Raw genomic sequence first — 16430 nt, 5'->3', positions numbered from 1 at the left:
ACAGAGAGTGGTGAATCTGTGGAATTCTCTGCCACAGGAAACAGTTGAGGCCAGTTCATTGGCTATATTTAAGAGGGAGTTAGATATGGCCCTTGTGGCTACGGGGATCAGGGGGTATGGAGGGAAGGCTGGGGCAGGGTTCTGAGTTGGAGGATCAGCCATGATCATAATAAATGGCGGTGCAGGCTCGAAGGGCCGAATGGCCTACTCCTGCACCTATTTTCTATGTTTCTATCTGGAAGGTACTGCCTGAAAGGGCTGTGGAAAGTATTTCAACACAACTCCATGAGAGAGAGAAAGGGTAGGGGAAAAAATACCAACAGCTCCCAGCAGAACTATAAATAAGAGATTGAAATAAAGCAGAGCGATGAAATTACACCAGAGAAATACAAAATGGATATTTACATGAAGAAAGAACTTCACAGGACAATGTATGAGATCGGAGTTCTTTCAAAGTGCTGCCACAGACACAATAGACGGAATGGACTCCTCCCAAGACTGTCAGTCTACGATATGGTCTGGTTAATTTACAGGTAAACTCGCCAGTGGACAAGAACCTAGCTTTCCTGCATAATAAGACTCCATCACTGCTGGTTACTAAACGATATTAAATATTTAAGATACAAACCATACAAAGAGTTTTTTTTAAAAATTCATATTGAAACAGGTTAAAGCATTATTTTTACAATAATTGGGTGTTACTGCTATACAAAATCTGTAATAAAATGATTATTTTCACAACAAACCAATGGAATTTGATTAATTTATACAGTCTGAGGTGACGGAATTACACCAGAGAAATATTAGAAAAAGCATTAAAATGGTTCAACATCTCCACAGAGTCTGATTTACAGTATGACTTATCACAAGGATATTTATGCTTGCCATTTTTAACCTGGACAGTATCTAATATTTGCACAGTTATACAAAAAATACACCAAAAATATACTCACTGAAGGTACCAGGCTCTTCCAGAGATTTTGCTGAGAAACTTGGCATTCAAACATAACACGAGGAGTGAAATTATAGTCCTGATCCATAAATCTCCACAGAAACAAATGGAGCTCATTCTTTTCCTTGTAGACAAGTTTATATCAGTATAATATTTTAGTAATTGCCTAACAAACTCCGACTCTCCAAATAATGTTATCAAATTTTGATTATTGGATATTCAATTTTTTTTTCTTTTTCTTTTCTCCCTCCTTTCCCTCTGTTTTACTTTCATGGCTTTGATTTAACTGAGATGTGTGGTTCAGATGCTGTAGTGTTCACCAATGATAGTCTAGTCTGACCATGCACACAAATCCCAGGCTGCCCACAGACAGTCCTGTATTTAAATAATTAAATATGTACTCAATTAGAATGGAAAATCCCATAGAAAATGTGTGCAGACAAACAAAAAACAAACTGCTTGCTACTGACCCCCAAAATCCAGCCCAGTATTTTGGGAGTTTAAATGAACATATATTATTTCACTCCTATTTGCCATTAATTTTGTATAGAAACTGTCAAAACTTACAAACCTTAGTGCTCTGAATTAACACGTACCTAACAGTAAGAACCACCCTTTCCAATTCCCCAGACCCTCTGATTCCACGCAAGACAAATCAGCGAATAACCCATAAATGTAAACAAGGCCCTCTAGTCGAAGTAAAGATGGCAATGTTCAGAGTAAATTACTTGATACTGTTGACTTATTTAAACACATAATTACTTCTGAATTTGCAGATTTCAGTGCTGCTAAAGTGTAAATAATCATGAAGCGCAAACAAAACTAGAGATGCAATTAAAAAAAAAATTTGATAAAAATAGTCCTGTATCACTGGCAAGTTTGACGAAGCTGTTCCATTTGGATAGACTCGGGGCGAGAGGACTGGAACATTACAAGTCGCCAGGCACCTGGACTGATCACGGGTTTCCCTCTCCACTAGCCCAAAGTTCTGACCTTGTGACTGATTTCTTTAGACCCCAGATTCCGTCCACTCACCACTAGAACATGGACTGCTGGTTGGCACTGCCCCACGTTTGGGTCACTTTTCTGGTATTCAATAACTCCATTTAGAGAAAATGGTGGCGCAGTGACATCAGCGCCGGACTCCGGAGCGAGGGTTCCCGAGTTTGAAGCCAGTCGGGCCACACCCGGGCACGCTTTCCATCCGTGCCAGGTTGAGTGTCGAGCTCCCAACTCGGCCTCATAAAAAAAAAACACCGCTGTGAGGAGGCCGTGGGGGACCACTCACAGGATCTTTCCTCCAAGACAACCACTTGAAAAAGTGGTCGCCGAGGCTCTGCCAGAGTATGGCACACACAAAAAAAAAGAGAAAATTGGGGACATTAGAGTCCAGTACGAACCTCATTCACACCCCGTCCCCCCCCCATTACTCCATTGTATCTGTTTCTCTACTTCCATTTATCATTCACCTGTCACACTCTCCTTCTCACCTCCCTTACCTGCCATTACCTGCCTGTCATCTTTCACCCCTCCTCAGTACACCAATCACGTCAGACCCTTGTCTCACCATTCTCCTTCACTTTATACTGGCTATCACCGCTCTCCACTCTGTCCTGATGCAAGGTTTTAACCTGAAATACCAACAATTGCTTTCTTCCCACAGATACACGGAGTTCCTCCAGCAGATTATTTATCCAGATTCCATTATCTGTGGTCCCTAGTATCTTGTATTCTCCACTCCTTCCACCCCTCTCCCTGGACACCAACTCTAAACTGCACCACTCATAACCTCGGCATTCTACCATTTGCAAGTCAACCTTCTAAACCTTCACTTGTCAATCACCTCCAGAAAATTACAGTAGCTGCTTCAGCCAAGGGCCGTTGAAAAGATTTCCTCTTCAGATTCAATTTTTGCATTCTTTTCCTGGTCGCATTCCCTTGAACTACTCTCCACAAACGAGTTCATCCTAAACCTTCTGCCCCATAGCCCTTCTCACATGCTCTTGTTCGTCCATCACCCATTGATCTCAGAGACCTGCCAGGCAACTCTTGAAATTTCAGATATCCTCATGTCCTCCACATCTCTCCATCTCTGCAATGTTCTCCAGTTCTACAATTCCCTAGGATCCTCCAAATGGCCTCTTTGCATCTTTCATTTCCATCCCTCCATCACTGGCAATGCCTTTGGCTGCTGATGTCCTGATCTCTGGAATTCCCTCCCTTAACTTCCCCATTTCTCTTTCTCCCCTCCCCTCGCCCTTCATGGTATTCCACAAACCCAACTTCTTGGACCTTTTGGTCACCATTCTTCCATGGCTCAGCTTCAAGTTTAGTTTGATAGGGCTCCTTAGAATATTTCAACTTATATCATAAAGTGGTTTCTAAATGCAGTTTTCTTCCTGGACCTGGGAACAAAGTTAAGATTTTAAAAAATCCTTTTGGCCATGGATTATCATCAACCTAAAATAACTTTATTTTAGGCTTCCGGTATCTGCAGTTGTTTTTCTTTTTAAATTTTCATTTACTGTAACATCCTGACTGATTACAGTCATTCACATGGTTGTGGATACATTCTACGTCCCATTCAGATTCCTTCCACAGACCACATGACGTGAATTAACTTCTCTCCTTGTTTGATGCCATGGATTGGCTCCTTTCCCCAGATATCAACCATTGGTTAACTAATTAACCATATATTGAACATCAGACATAAATGCTTGTCCACACGCATTTAGAACAAAATATCCAGTGAAGTAACATAGGAACAGAAGTCACAGGGGATCTTCTCCAGACTAATACTGGAGCTGAGGGCTTGGCAGTATTCAAACTCACTGTGATCCAGATTATGATACTGGCATTCCAGTCCATGGGGGAGCTTCCAACTGGAGTTTGGAATGTTCAATAATGACGGCAGTTTATTCTCAGTTTTCGTGTTCGGCTGGGTGGGGGAGGGGAGGAAGGTTCGGCATCCACACTCGGCCTTACTCTCGCTGACGGTCATAATCGTTGACCATCCGCTTGATGTGGGACAGCTTGCTCTTCAGTTGCTTGCTCCTCTGCCGCTTACTCTGGTAGTCGGAGGTCTGAAAGCAACACGAGCCACAGAGGTTACAACATTCGCCCAGCACTCAGTTTTGCTAACTCCCCCCGGACGGTCTCAAGCTTGGCTGTGAGAGGAGGAGGAATGGGCATGGAGAGCTAACAACCACAGCCCGTGAAACCCCAGAGCTACAAAAACACCAACAGAAGCTCCAAAGAGCCCATTCCCAGGAGAGGAAGGATCCAGAAGATGGGCTAAGCCTGGAAGACTTGCTCAGAACAGAAGACTCTGGCGAGCTGCTGTTGGCAGTCTAAGCCCCCAGTGGGGGAGGTGGGCTTAATTAACTAATACAGTTTTGTTCTGCCTTTGCTATTTTCTTTGTCAAGAGAAGGATGTCAAAACTGGAGAACAAAGCACCTTTCGTTCTGGCACAAAATTCCAACACCAGACACACTCAGGGCGGTAAAGTATGGATGGGATAGAGAGTAAAGCTCCCCTTCCACAGTCCCATCACTCATTTGCAGGGGAGAGGGAGGGAGAGAGAGGGAGAGAGAGGGAGAGAGAGAGAGAGAGAGAGAGAGAGAGAGAGAGAGAGAGAGAGAGATTAGATTTCTGGATTTGTAGTCGAGGGAGGGAGGAAGGGAGGGAGGGAGGGAGGGAGGAATCTTGTCACATTAAAGAGTTAAAAGATTTTGTTTTTCTGCTGTTTGTTGATAGATACATGTTTTTCTCAGAACTTCACTCCTGTGAATAATGAGAGAGATTTAATATCTCACCTCAGTGCTACACTCCCTCAGTACAGCACCGGTTTGTCAGCCAGGACTTTAGTCTGCAAGTCTAGAGTACTGACTTACTGTAGAATGCTACCGAATGTGTCATACAGAATCTTTTAAGTGCAAACCAGCCATTGCCCCCAGGGTTCTGTAATGCATAAAGCACAGAAACTGCAGACTGAGAGAGGAGTCTTTACTGGGATCACAACAGGATCTGACATGGCTGCAGATTAATCTATTGATTGTACACTGATTACAGTAACTCACTCACCTGTTTAAAATCCTTTAACCTGTTGTATTCCTCGGCAACGCCCTGAAACAAAATAAAATACAACAGATGAAGATTAGCTTGATTTGTCACACGTACATGAAAACATACAATGAAATGTACCATTCTGTGTCACTGGCCGAGGGAGCGAAAGGTTGGTTATGGCTGGGTGTGATTAGGTGGGCTGCACTGTCCTGAATGTTCCTGAGCTACGCTCATTAAGGCAAGTGCAGAATACACCATTACACTGATCTCCAAAGGGTGCTTGGTGCTGTAATATAGGACACAATGTCATACGTTGGGTAATGGGAGCTGGGTTAAATGGAGGAAGCCCCATCCATTTAAAATATATCAGGCTTTTGATACAAACAGGTTCGCAATTATCTCACCAAATAAGCACCCAGCTACCCCCATCACAAACCCAGTGTCCCACTGAAAACCAGAATAAGGACAGAAGACAAAGTAAAAACAGGATTTGTTTCGAGTTCCTTGGGGCCTGGATCTGGATTTGTGGGTGCCTCAGTTTGTGGCCAGCATTTATACTGTAGCTCCATTACCCCACTGCCCAAGCTGGGGCGGGGGGTGAGCACGCAATGGCTCAAGTTGACGCAAACAAGGGATGTGGGGTTAGTAAAGGAAAATGACCCTGGATCAAAAAAAAATGGGAGACGATCCTACTGAATGGTGGAGCTGTTCCTTATGGTCTGATGACATTGGGGAGGACATGAGGTGCTTCCATACCTGATAGTTGGGGTCATCTTCGGTCAAGACATCTAGTCGTTTATTCAGGTAATTAATCTGGTTGTTGACTTCGTTCATTTCGGCACAAAGCTGTTTATATTCCTGATGGTCAGCATCAAATTCGTGCTTGTATTCCTGCCGTATGGGGTTAGAGGTGATGGGAGGGTACAACCTGATAAGACAAGGAAGGGCAGGGTCAGTGCACGACTCATTCTTCATCTCACGCTCCCTGGAGGGTTAAGGCTGAATCTTATTAAAGGTTTGCGTTTGTCCCCGATTCCGAGGGATTGGGGGTAGCTGACTGAGGAGTGGAGGATGCCTTTGCAAGAATTCTTTTACTGAGGGAGTCTCATGGTGCACCAGGTTGACAGAGTGAGGTCTCGGTCCAATGGCGAGGATGTCCAAGGTAGTCCGAGACCAGGCTCTCTACCAGAATTAGCACAAGTGCATGCTCACAAACAGGGATAGGTACTTGCACACATATACTCTGCCTTAATAACCCCTCCTCTTGTTATCTTTCCCCTAACCGTACCTCCCTTAGCTTCCCCTTTCCCTCAATCTCTCCAGTTCTCAATTCCCCCTCTCCTCACTCAGCCCTTCCTTTATGATTACACCGTGTGTCAGAGCTGCCTTGCTGCAGAGACGCTGTATCGGTCCCCTGTTTAACCTCACATTTTAGAAGCAGCTTCTGCTTTTCCGCCTTCAGACTTCCGAACAGTCCACGAGCCTGTGGACACTACCACATTATTCCTCTTTTGCATTGTGAAAAAGATGATAATCTTTATGTTTTGCACCGTCCCGCTGCCTCAAAATAACAAACTTCACGCCATACAGTACGTCGGTTATAAATAAACCCGCTTCGGATTCAATACAAGATATTGGACCATAGAGCCAAAAGGCAAGGACACGGGCACTTTTGCTCACTGAGTCCACAGCAAGCATGAAGTGCCCATTAACATTAAGCTTCCACTTACTTCTAAAGTAAGGACATGTTCAGCACAGCATCGTGGGCCGAAGGGCCTGTATTGTGCTGTAGGTTTTTCTATGTTTCTAGTCTCAGCCCCAGTAGCCCATTCGGCCCCTTAAGCTTGTTACGGTTGAACACTGGCCTTAACTCAGGTTGTTCAACTCCTGCATTTCCTCAGCAATCTGAATTTTATCGCTCTCACTCACAGTCAGCTTCAACATGACTGACACGTCATGAAATTTGTTGTATTGCAACAGCAGTACAGTGCAACACAAAAGTTACAAATCAAGTTATTAAAATAAATAATGGAAAAGAAGAACAAGATAGTAGATAATGTTCACGTCTACACCTAGCATCTGAGAGCCCACAACCCTGAGAGGGAGATTTCTAAACCTCACAACCCTCCGAGTAAACAAGTATCTCTTCATCTCAATACTAAATCAGCAGCTCCCTAACTGGAGACTGGTTGTAACCTCTACACTCAGCACCTACCCCATCAGACCTCCAGAGAAACACACACAGAATGCTAGGGGAACTCAACAGGCCCGGCAGCATCTTTGGAAATGAATAAACAGTTGATGTTTCGGGACGAGATCCTCCTTCAGGACTGGAAAGGAAGGGGGACGACGCCGGAATAAAAAGGTTGGGAGGTAGGGAAGGAGGACTAGCTAGAAGATGATAGGTGAAACCAGGTGGGTGGGAAAGGTGAAAGGCTGGAGCAGAAGGAATTTGATAGGAGAGGAGAGTGGACCGTGGAAGAAAGGGAAGGAGGTGGGGCACTGGGTGGAGGTGACAGGCAGGTGTGGAGAAGAGGTAAGAGGCCAGAATGGGGATTAGAAGAGGGAAGAGTGAGGGAAATTTTTATTGGAAGGAGAAATTGATGTTCATGTCATCAGGTAGAAGGCTACCCAGCTGGAATATGAGGTGTTCCTCCAGCCCGACTGGCCTCACCACGGCAAAAGGGGAGGCCTGGAACTGGCATGTCAGAATGGGAATGGAGATAGGATTGAAAATGAACGACCACTAGGAAATTCTGCTCTTGCCAGATGGAGCAGAGGTGCTTGACAAAGCGAACCCCAATTTACGTCTGGTTTTACCAAAGTAGAGGAGATGGTATTGGAAGAACCGGATACAGTAGACAACCACACCGGTCTGGAGGTGAAGTGTTGCCCTGTGTCCAAACCCCCCTCCTCTCCTTGGACACACAGCTCTGGTTTTCTGCCTGCTTTGGATCTTTCCATCTCCAACTGTCAACGAGACATCAACTGGCTCAATTTCAGCTCTCCTCACTTCTCCTCAAAACGTACCCCCTTTGAACACACTGCTCTCCAGGAAAGTCAGCCTTGATTATGGGTTCAAATCCCTGAGTGGACTCAAACACTTTGACTCTAATCTTTGCTCATCCATGGCTGGGATTGAGGGCAAGCATGATGAACGAGCAGTAGGGAAGGTCTACCAAAGGGCCGCAAGCTTGTTTTTAAGGGTGGAAGGATAAGGCAGGGAATGCTAGGAGCCCACCTTCCTCTGTACTGCTCACCTCTCCCATTCGTCTTCATCCATGTCTTCACCAGATTCTGCTCCTGTTGTGTAATCTGTCTCATACTGAGACTCCTCCATTTCCGATCTGCGTTGTCTCCTCTTCCCCTTCCTCCGACCAGCTGGAGGCTTCCTCAACATGTCTTCCGATGGAGTAGAGTTGAAGTTCCTCGAGGGGCAAGAGGCAGGCCAGTACCTGGCAACAGAACACACAGAGACCAATCACACCATCTTCAGAAACCCAGGATAAAGAATCTGACTGAATCTACTCCAGATATATCCTTTTTTTTCTCGCCTTCTTCAGGGTTGACTCCCACTGAAGATTCTAATTAACCCCATTAGATTGTCGCTACAAGAACTCACAAATTCTTATACAGTGTCAATGAAATTGAGGTACCAATTATATGCTTGCACCAAGAATGCATTCACAAAGTTGAATACACACTGTTTAGGATAGCCTCAAGATAACTTGATCAGAAGTAACTTCTTGTGTCCATTTAATGGGTTAGCATTATGCCAGTGGGTTGTAACTGAATCTAGCATGTCCCTACATTTCTTATGGATATCACTGTTCCTTCCGATCCAGCATCATTGGCTCTTTGTTTTCAGCTTTATTTCAATCTCTATTCCATAGTTATCCTGGGAGTTCTTGGTTTAATTTCCCCACCCTATCTCCCTCATGGCAATGAACATTTACTGCGGCTGCAACATTTCCGTTATAAAGATCTCCCTTTTCCAAGTACCATGCTGTGACCTCTATTTACCTTCTGAAATTTGGCTTTCTCTATGAGTTGAGAAAAACAACACGTCCTTTGGCCCACCAAGCACTGTCAGTACTAATCCCAATTATTAGCAGTTGTCCTTTGCCTTCTACATTGGTGATTCAGGTCCAGATACTTATGCAAATGCTATGAAAATACCTGCCTCCATCACTCTCTCTGGAAGTGCCTTAGCAGACTTAGGACTGGTGTAGGTCGTTCAAAGGGGTCACTAAGCAAATGGGGATTATACAACCAGCCCGATAACTTGTGAATGTGGAACTGAGTCACAAACTATGCAACATCTCCTGCAATGCCCATCGCTAGAAGAACCTTGTACTGTTGCATATCTTGCCGAATTCAACATCAAGGCACAAAACTTTGTCCAGTTCTGGCTGGGCCATGTATAGACTGCCCGTGGACACGATAAGAAGACGACCCTGTCATGGGCAATTTATCTTGGAAGGGCCCGTAATTTCTTGCAGATATTATGATTACTATTCTTCTGAGGTCTCCCCATTAATACTTGCTCCATTTGACTCACGTCCTAGAAGCTTGTCTAGCTGTACCACAACCGTATTGATCAAGAAGGTTTTCCTGAACAGAATTCAGAATCTCCATCTCTGGAAACAAGTTGTGTACCAATATCTTTTATATTTCTACTGATTCCCATGGCTATCTTGGCAATTCCTCTTCCAACCCCATCTCCTGTAAAAGTGTCATTCCCTTTTCACAGTCTCATTGTCTCCACCGCACCTGTTCCCAAGTTGAGGCTTTCCTTTCCAGGACATCAGAGACATCCTCATTCTTCAAAGAATGAGGTGTCCCTTCCTTCACCACTGATGCTGCCCTCACACGCATTTTTTCCATTCCCTGGACATCCGCACTCACCCCATCTTCTAGAAGCCATAACAGGGATAAAATTCCTCTTGTCCTCACCTACCACCCCATGAGCCCTGCATCCAACACATCATTCTTTGCAATATTCGCTATCTTCAATGGGATCCTACCACCTAACACATCTTTACCACCTCCACCCACTCTCTGCTGCCTGCTGGGAAGGCTCCCCTCGTGATTACCTTATCCATTCCTCACGATGTGATGACCTCACAATCCCTTCCTACTAATCTCCCTCTTGGCACCTATCCCTCCTCCCTCACCTCCATTCCGGGCCCAAATAGTCCTTCCATGTGAGGCAATACTTCATCTGTGAATCTTTTGGGGTTATCTACCATATCTCATGCTTTTGATTGGGCCTCTTCTACATTGGTGAGACCCAAAGGTAGATTGGGGGACTGCTTTGTTAAGCACCTTTTCTTCATCCGCAAAATACAGAATTTCCCTGTGGCCGACCATTTCGATTCTAATCCCCATTCCCATCCTGACATGTTGGTCCATAACCCCTCTCAGATTGGAGCAGTAGCTTCTTATATTCTATCTAGACAGCCTCCAACCTGACAACATGAAAATTGATTTCTCCAAATTCCAGTAATTTTTTCCGCCTCTCCCTTCCCTTTCTTTCCCCACTGTGGCACCCCCCCTTACCTCTTCTCCTCACTTGCCCAACACCTCCCCCTGGTGCCCCTCCTCCTTCACTTTCTCCCATGGTCCACCACTTTCTTCTATCACACTCCTCCTTCTCCAGCCCTTTACCTTTTCCACCTATCACCTCCCCAGCTTCTTACTTCATCCTTCTTCCCCCACTCACCTGGCTTCACCTATCTTGTTTGTACTCCTTCCCCTTCCCCTGCCTTCTTATTTTAGCATCTTCCCCCTTCCTCTTCTGCCCTGATGAAGGGTCTCGGCCCAAAATGTCGGTGGTTCATTCATTTTCGTAGATGCTACCTGACTTTCTGAGTTGCTCCAGCATTTTGTATGTACTGCTCAGAATCTCCTCCCCCTCCATCTCATTACTCATCACTATCCCAGTCTGGATTTGAACAGCTGAAGCTTCCTATCATCAATACTTTGTACCTTAATCATATCTCCGGAATTTCCATGCAAGTTCTTGATATGCTTCCCACTACTCATCAGCCTGTAAAACAGTCCCCATGGTGTAATCACACTTACGGACTATTACTTTGTCTCTCCAAGGTGTACATGGTTGGTTGTGAGTTATAATCTGTGGCACTCATTACATTGATTCCATTGGCTGGTTTATCAGAGAACTGAAGTGTCTCATTATCATCATTAATTTCCGCTGGAACCGTCTTCACCTGAAACGATCAGAAAATGTAAAGGGGTCAGCACCTTGCCTCATCACAACATCATCTGTTTACCTTAGGGGCTGGTCTGGTGCCGCATGGCTGGGGTGAACTCTGAAGAGGTTGGGAAATACTGTACACAAAGACAAAAGCGGCAGTCTGACCGGTTTGGACTGGGTGCAAGATTATAAAGGGGCAAATGAGATTATATTAGACAGGACATTAAAAGGTGCAGAAATTAGGAATGATTGGAGCATCATATAAATTGCATGTGGGGATTGAGAGGAAATTGGGTTTGACTGGTGGGAGATAGCTTCAGAAAAGGGAAAATAAGAGGTCGGAAAAGGCCTGTTCTTGCATTATAAAAAAACTACAGCTAATACTTTGCCTCAAACTTCATTTCCCAACACTATCCCTACTTGACTCCCCCAATGTCCAGAACTGATCTGTTTTGATCCCTGTTTGAGCCTTCACAGACTTCCAGGGTTGAGAGTTGCAAAGAATCACCACCCTCTGTATGCCAGATGAAGAGAAATTTCTTTACTCAATTTTTCTGAAACTGTGACCCTAGTTCTAAATTTGGCAACCATGAGAAAAGTATTTCCTGCTTCTCACCTGCTTATGTTCTTTAAGTAACTTCTAAGTTTTGATGAGATTTGTCTCTCATTCTTCTAAAATCTAGAGAAGATGATGCCAATTTATTCAACCTCTCCTCATACAGCAAACCTGCCCTCCCTGAACTCAGTCCAGTGAATATTTACTGTATATTTTCTGGGTCAAGTGTATTCCTGTACATTTAACTTCAGCAATGATATCACCAAAACCCTGTACAATTGCAGTAAGACTTGCTTACCATTTGTCATCCTAAATGCTTGTCGCAACTAAATGTTGCCTTCAGTGATTTGTGTACAAGGACACCTAGGTACCTTTGAACATCACCACTACTCAATCTCTCATCGTTTGACAAATACTCCACTTTTCAATCATAGGAGATATCTCCATAGGTTTCCCCATTATATCTATATCCTGCCATGTTCTTAACCATATCCTGCCATGTTCTTAACCACTCACTCTGCTGATCCATATCATCTTGAAGTCACTTTATATCCCCCCTGCGCACAACCCTACCTTCGTTCATATTGTTAGCAAAGTTGGAAATATGATATTTGGTTCCCGTGTGGCACCTCAGCATGCGAACCTGGGAAAGATCTGCTCATTCCCACTGTCTGCTTTCGATCCAATAACTAATTCTTAATCCACGTTAGTACATTAACCTCCCAACCTGACCTTCTCAACCAGTCTCCTGTGTGGGACCTCATCAAAAGCCTTCTGAAACATCATACATACTAGATCTTTCTTATCTATTTTAACTAGACACAACCTCAAAAGAAAAACACTCCATCAGATTAATCAAACAATTTTTTCTTCATCCATCAACCACCAACATACAGGTTTCCCCTGCCATCCAAAGGTAGAGCGTTTCTATGAAATGGTTCGTAAGCCGAAATATTGTAAAGCGAAGAAGCAATTACCATTTATTTATATGGGAAAAATTTGTGAGCGTCCACAGACCCAAAAATAACCTACTAAATCATGCCAAATAACACATAAAACCTAAAATAACAGTAACATATAGTAAAAGCAGGAATGATACGATAAATACACAGCCTATATAAAGTAGAAATACTTTTCCACAATCATTACTGCACTGTTCTCTGTAGTGAAAATCTCACGCAAGCGCCATCGGCAAAAACACGGCGCAAGCGCTCTCCAGTAACCTTTAAGCTATGAAGCTGCCAAATCATACCAAATAACACGTAAAAATACACAGTCTATATAAAGTAGAAATAATGTATGTACAGTGTAGTATCACTTACCAGAATCGGGAAGACAGCGCAGAACACACTGATGATGGTGTGTTAGACTGAGTCATTGCAGGTTGGGGTGGTGCAGTGACCCCCACCCTCCAGGCCACCGACAGATACATTGCCGCAAGGCACACAGGGGTACAGCAGTAGCCGGGAGGTACACAGCACATCTTCAAGAAAAAAGCTGAAATAAACAGGCTAATTAATTAGGTGCCGCCCGGCACGTAATTGTCGGCCCAGATCAGTGCCGATTTCCGATTGCGTCGTCTCTGATCTGGGCCGACAATTACATGTTGGGCGGCACCTAATTAATTAGCTTGTTTATTTCGGCTTTTTTCTTAAAGATGTGCTGTGTGCCTCCCAGCTACCGCTGCATTCTCCGTGAATCGCGGGGTGGTGGGACACTGGGGTGTTATCTTGTCGTCTGTTTCCATTAGGGCAGGCAGTTCATCTTCTCCTATGACTGCCTGCCTCGATGTCGAAGGTCGAGGTTCGTCATCTGCTGCGGCTGATGCGGAAGGCTTGCTTGACTGCTGAGCCTCACGCATTTTTCTATCATACAGTTCTTCGTAAGGACTCAAACCATCCTGCAAATATCCCGTAAACCTACGTACCCTTTCAAAATTAAAGTCGTACTTTATCATTGCAGCGAAAATCTCATGCAGTTGCTTCACGTTCAGTTCCTGGACGACTTCACTTTTGGTCCGTTCGCTACTGCATTCAGTTTCAATTGTTATCCTTTCCTCTTCCAATTGCATCAGTTCTTCATCTATCAGTTCTTGGTCATGGGATGCCAAAACCTCTTCAACATCATGTTCGTCAGCTTCCACAAGCCAAACTCACTTAGTCCTTACTTTGTTCACCACGATCGAAACGCTCAATTATGTCTAGTTTTACATTAAGTGTAACACCCTTACAAGCTCTTTTAGGCTTTTCCAACACCTTAGAACTCATCTTGCAAACGGCTGCTCACAGGCACGTGTTTAAGCCATGCCGGCGAGAACGCAGTTCCGAATCCGGGGGAGGGCGGCTGCTCAGGGCGCGTGCTGATTTTCCCCGCGTGCAGCTTTTTTTCGTAACAGTGAAAACACCTTCTGAAAGCGAAAACAGGGTACTAACGTAGGTCTTTCGTAACAGTGAGGTTTCGTAAAGCAAACATTCGAAAAGCAGGGGACACCTGTATTTCAAAGATGTGCTGCAAGTGGCACGATGCTTCTGGTACCAGCATAGCGTGCCCACAGCCTACAAACCCTGGTGTGTTTGCAGTGTGGGAGGAAGCCTACACGGTCACAAGGAGAATGTACAAGCTCCTTGCATATAGGGGCAGGAATCGCACTCTGATTGTTGGCGCTGTAAAGTGTTACCCTAATCGCTATGCTACCCTGTCTCTCTCAGGGGGCATTACGGTAGCATAGAGGCTCGCGCTGTTGGAGTGAGTTTATGGGTAGATGATTCATTTACACTTAAATGATTCTGGCCACCAATCTTCTATTTGACAAAGTACTGTGGATTGAGTTCACAATAATGCATTTCCTAAAAGCTGTGAATATCGGGATACTAGCCAGATGCTGCGGATGTAAGTGTGACGTTTACAGGTAGTTTCAAAGATAGTATTATCTATACTTTATAATATTAATTGTCCTCTATGTTAGCACGTAAAATGCCAAATAAATGTATTCTGGATTTAACTTGCACTCCTAAAGGCTGTGGATACCAACCCAGACATGTTGGCATCAGAAGGAAAGGATGAAGTCAGAAGGTGTGATGTTTGTATGTAGCTTCAAAAGGAAGCATTGTCTATGCATTGTCTATAACTTTTTAAGTAGTGATTGCCTTTATGTTTAGCATATAAATATCAAGCCCACACTGGGCTAGCAGACCTTTCTACCGAAAGCATCTCCGTCCGTATGATGCCTGCTGTACCATGTTGTGTCGAATAAAGAAATTGCTTTGTATCGACCAGTAACTTTGTCTCTCTGGTAACTTCATCTACGCTACTACAGTGCGACACTATTATAGCTCGGAGCGTCAAGAATTGGGAGTTCAATTCTGATGCCACCTGTAAGGATTTTGTCATTTCTTCCTGCGACTGCGTGGGTTTCCTCCACATGCTCCGGTTTCCTCCCAAAGACCAAAGCTGTACCTGTTAGAGGGTTAACTGGCCGTTGTAAATTGTACTATGATTAGACTAGGGCTAAATAGAGGGTTGCCTGGCAGTATGGCTCATTAGGCCAGAGGGGCCTGTTCTGCATTGTATCTCTAAATAAATAAATAGAACAAACAACAATTCACCAAGTCCCTACTCAATTCCAGCATTTTTTAGAAGTATGATAGGATTCACTAGTGTTTTGTTACATGTTCAATAGCTTCATTTTAAGTTTTCTCTCTTCCTAATTTCTTAAAGAGTGGGGTCATATTTGCTGCTCCTTGACCCACAGGAACATCTGTCATCTCTAAAGCCACCTCCTTCAAACCTTGGGATATCGGGATTTATCAGGTTTTGAACTCAATATCTTCTCTGGTACCATTTTTTTGACTAATAGTCCCCTGAGTTCATCAATCTTGTTAAAGCAGATAAAAACTCATCCTTCATCTATTTTGCCACTTGCCTGTTCCCCACTATAAATTCTCCCATATCTGTGCATCTTTCACCTTCACTAGTCTTTATCTTTATTCAATCTTCAACACAGACTGCAGGAGCGTTTGTGTATTCCTCACCAGTATCTGTCATCATTCTTCATGAATTTCTTGGTCCTTCTTTGCTGAGTTCAAAGATGTTTCCAATTGCCGTGTCTACAACTGTTTCTGGCAAGCTAGTAAACCCCCTCTTAGATTTAATATTTTTAAAAATTTCTCTTGTCATGCGGAGATGAATCATTTTTACTTTTGTGTTTTTGTGCCACAACAAGCTTCTGCATTATCTATTTTAAATACTAATCACTGCTGGCTGGTGCCATGCATCCTCTCAATCAACCAACTCTTCCCACATTATCTTCATTACTTCCTTGGTTTACTTTTAAGAACTACATCACTCCTTCCCGAGTGTCAGGCATTGAAGGATGACCCGATGGAACTATGTAAAATTATGACATGCATAGATAGGTGTAGATAGACAGATTAATTGATGTTCCCAGGGTGAAAATGTCAAATATCAGAGGCATACATTTATGGTGAGGGGAGGGGGGAGGGAATTTAAAGGAGATTTGCAAAGCAAGGCTTTTTTTGATATTAAAAGGTGTTAGGTGCTTAGAATGAGTTGCTGGGGGTTAGAGTAGAAGTAAATACAACAGCAACATTTACGGACACATGAACAGGCAGGGAAT

The 16430-nt window shown here is 44.0% G+C and overlaps 1 protein-coding gene across 1 annotated transcript in view; it reads right to left on the bottom strand.

The window, feature by feature from the left end:
* Positions 1-90: 90 nt before the first annotated feature.
* Positions 91-16430, bottom strand: part of LOC134337194 (uncharacterized) — a 77380-nt gene continuing 61040 nt past the window's right edge. Inside the window, exons 10-14 of the mRNA XM_063032023.1 lie at positions 11106-11251; positions 8279-8473; positions 5775-5946; positions 5037-5078; positions 91-4035 (exon numbers count right to left, since the gene is read on the bottom strand). Coding sequence (XP_062888093.1) covers positions 3934-4035; positions 5037-5078; positions 5775-5946; positions 8279-8473; positions 11106-11251 — 657 coding nt within the window. The 3' untranslated portion in view covers positions 91-3933. The remainder of the gene's footprint in view (positions 4036-5036; positions 5079-5774; positions 5947-8278; positions 8474-11105; positions 11252-16430) is intronic.

Source organism: Mobula hypostoma, chromosome 24 (assembly GCF_963921235.1).
Source record: "Mobula hypostoma chromosome 24, sMobHyp1.1, whole genome shotgun sequence".
NCBI lineage: Eukaryota > Metazoa > Chordata > Chondrichthyes > Myliobatiformes > Myliobatidae > Mobula > Mobula hypostoma.
This window is presented reverse-complemented; position numbering and strand designations above follow the sequence as displayed.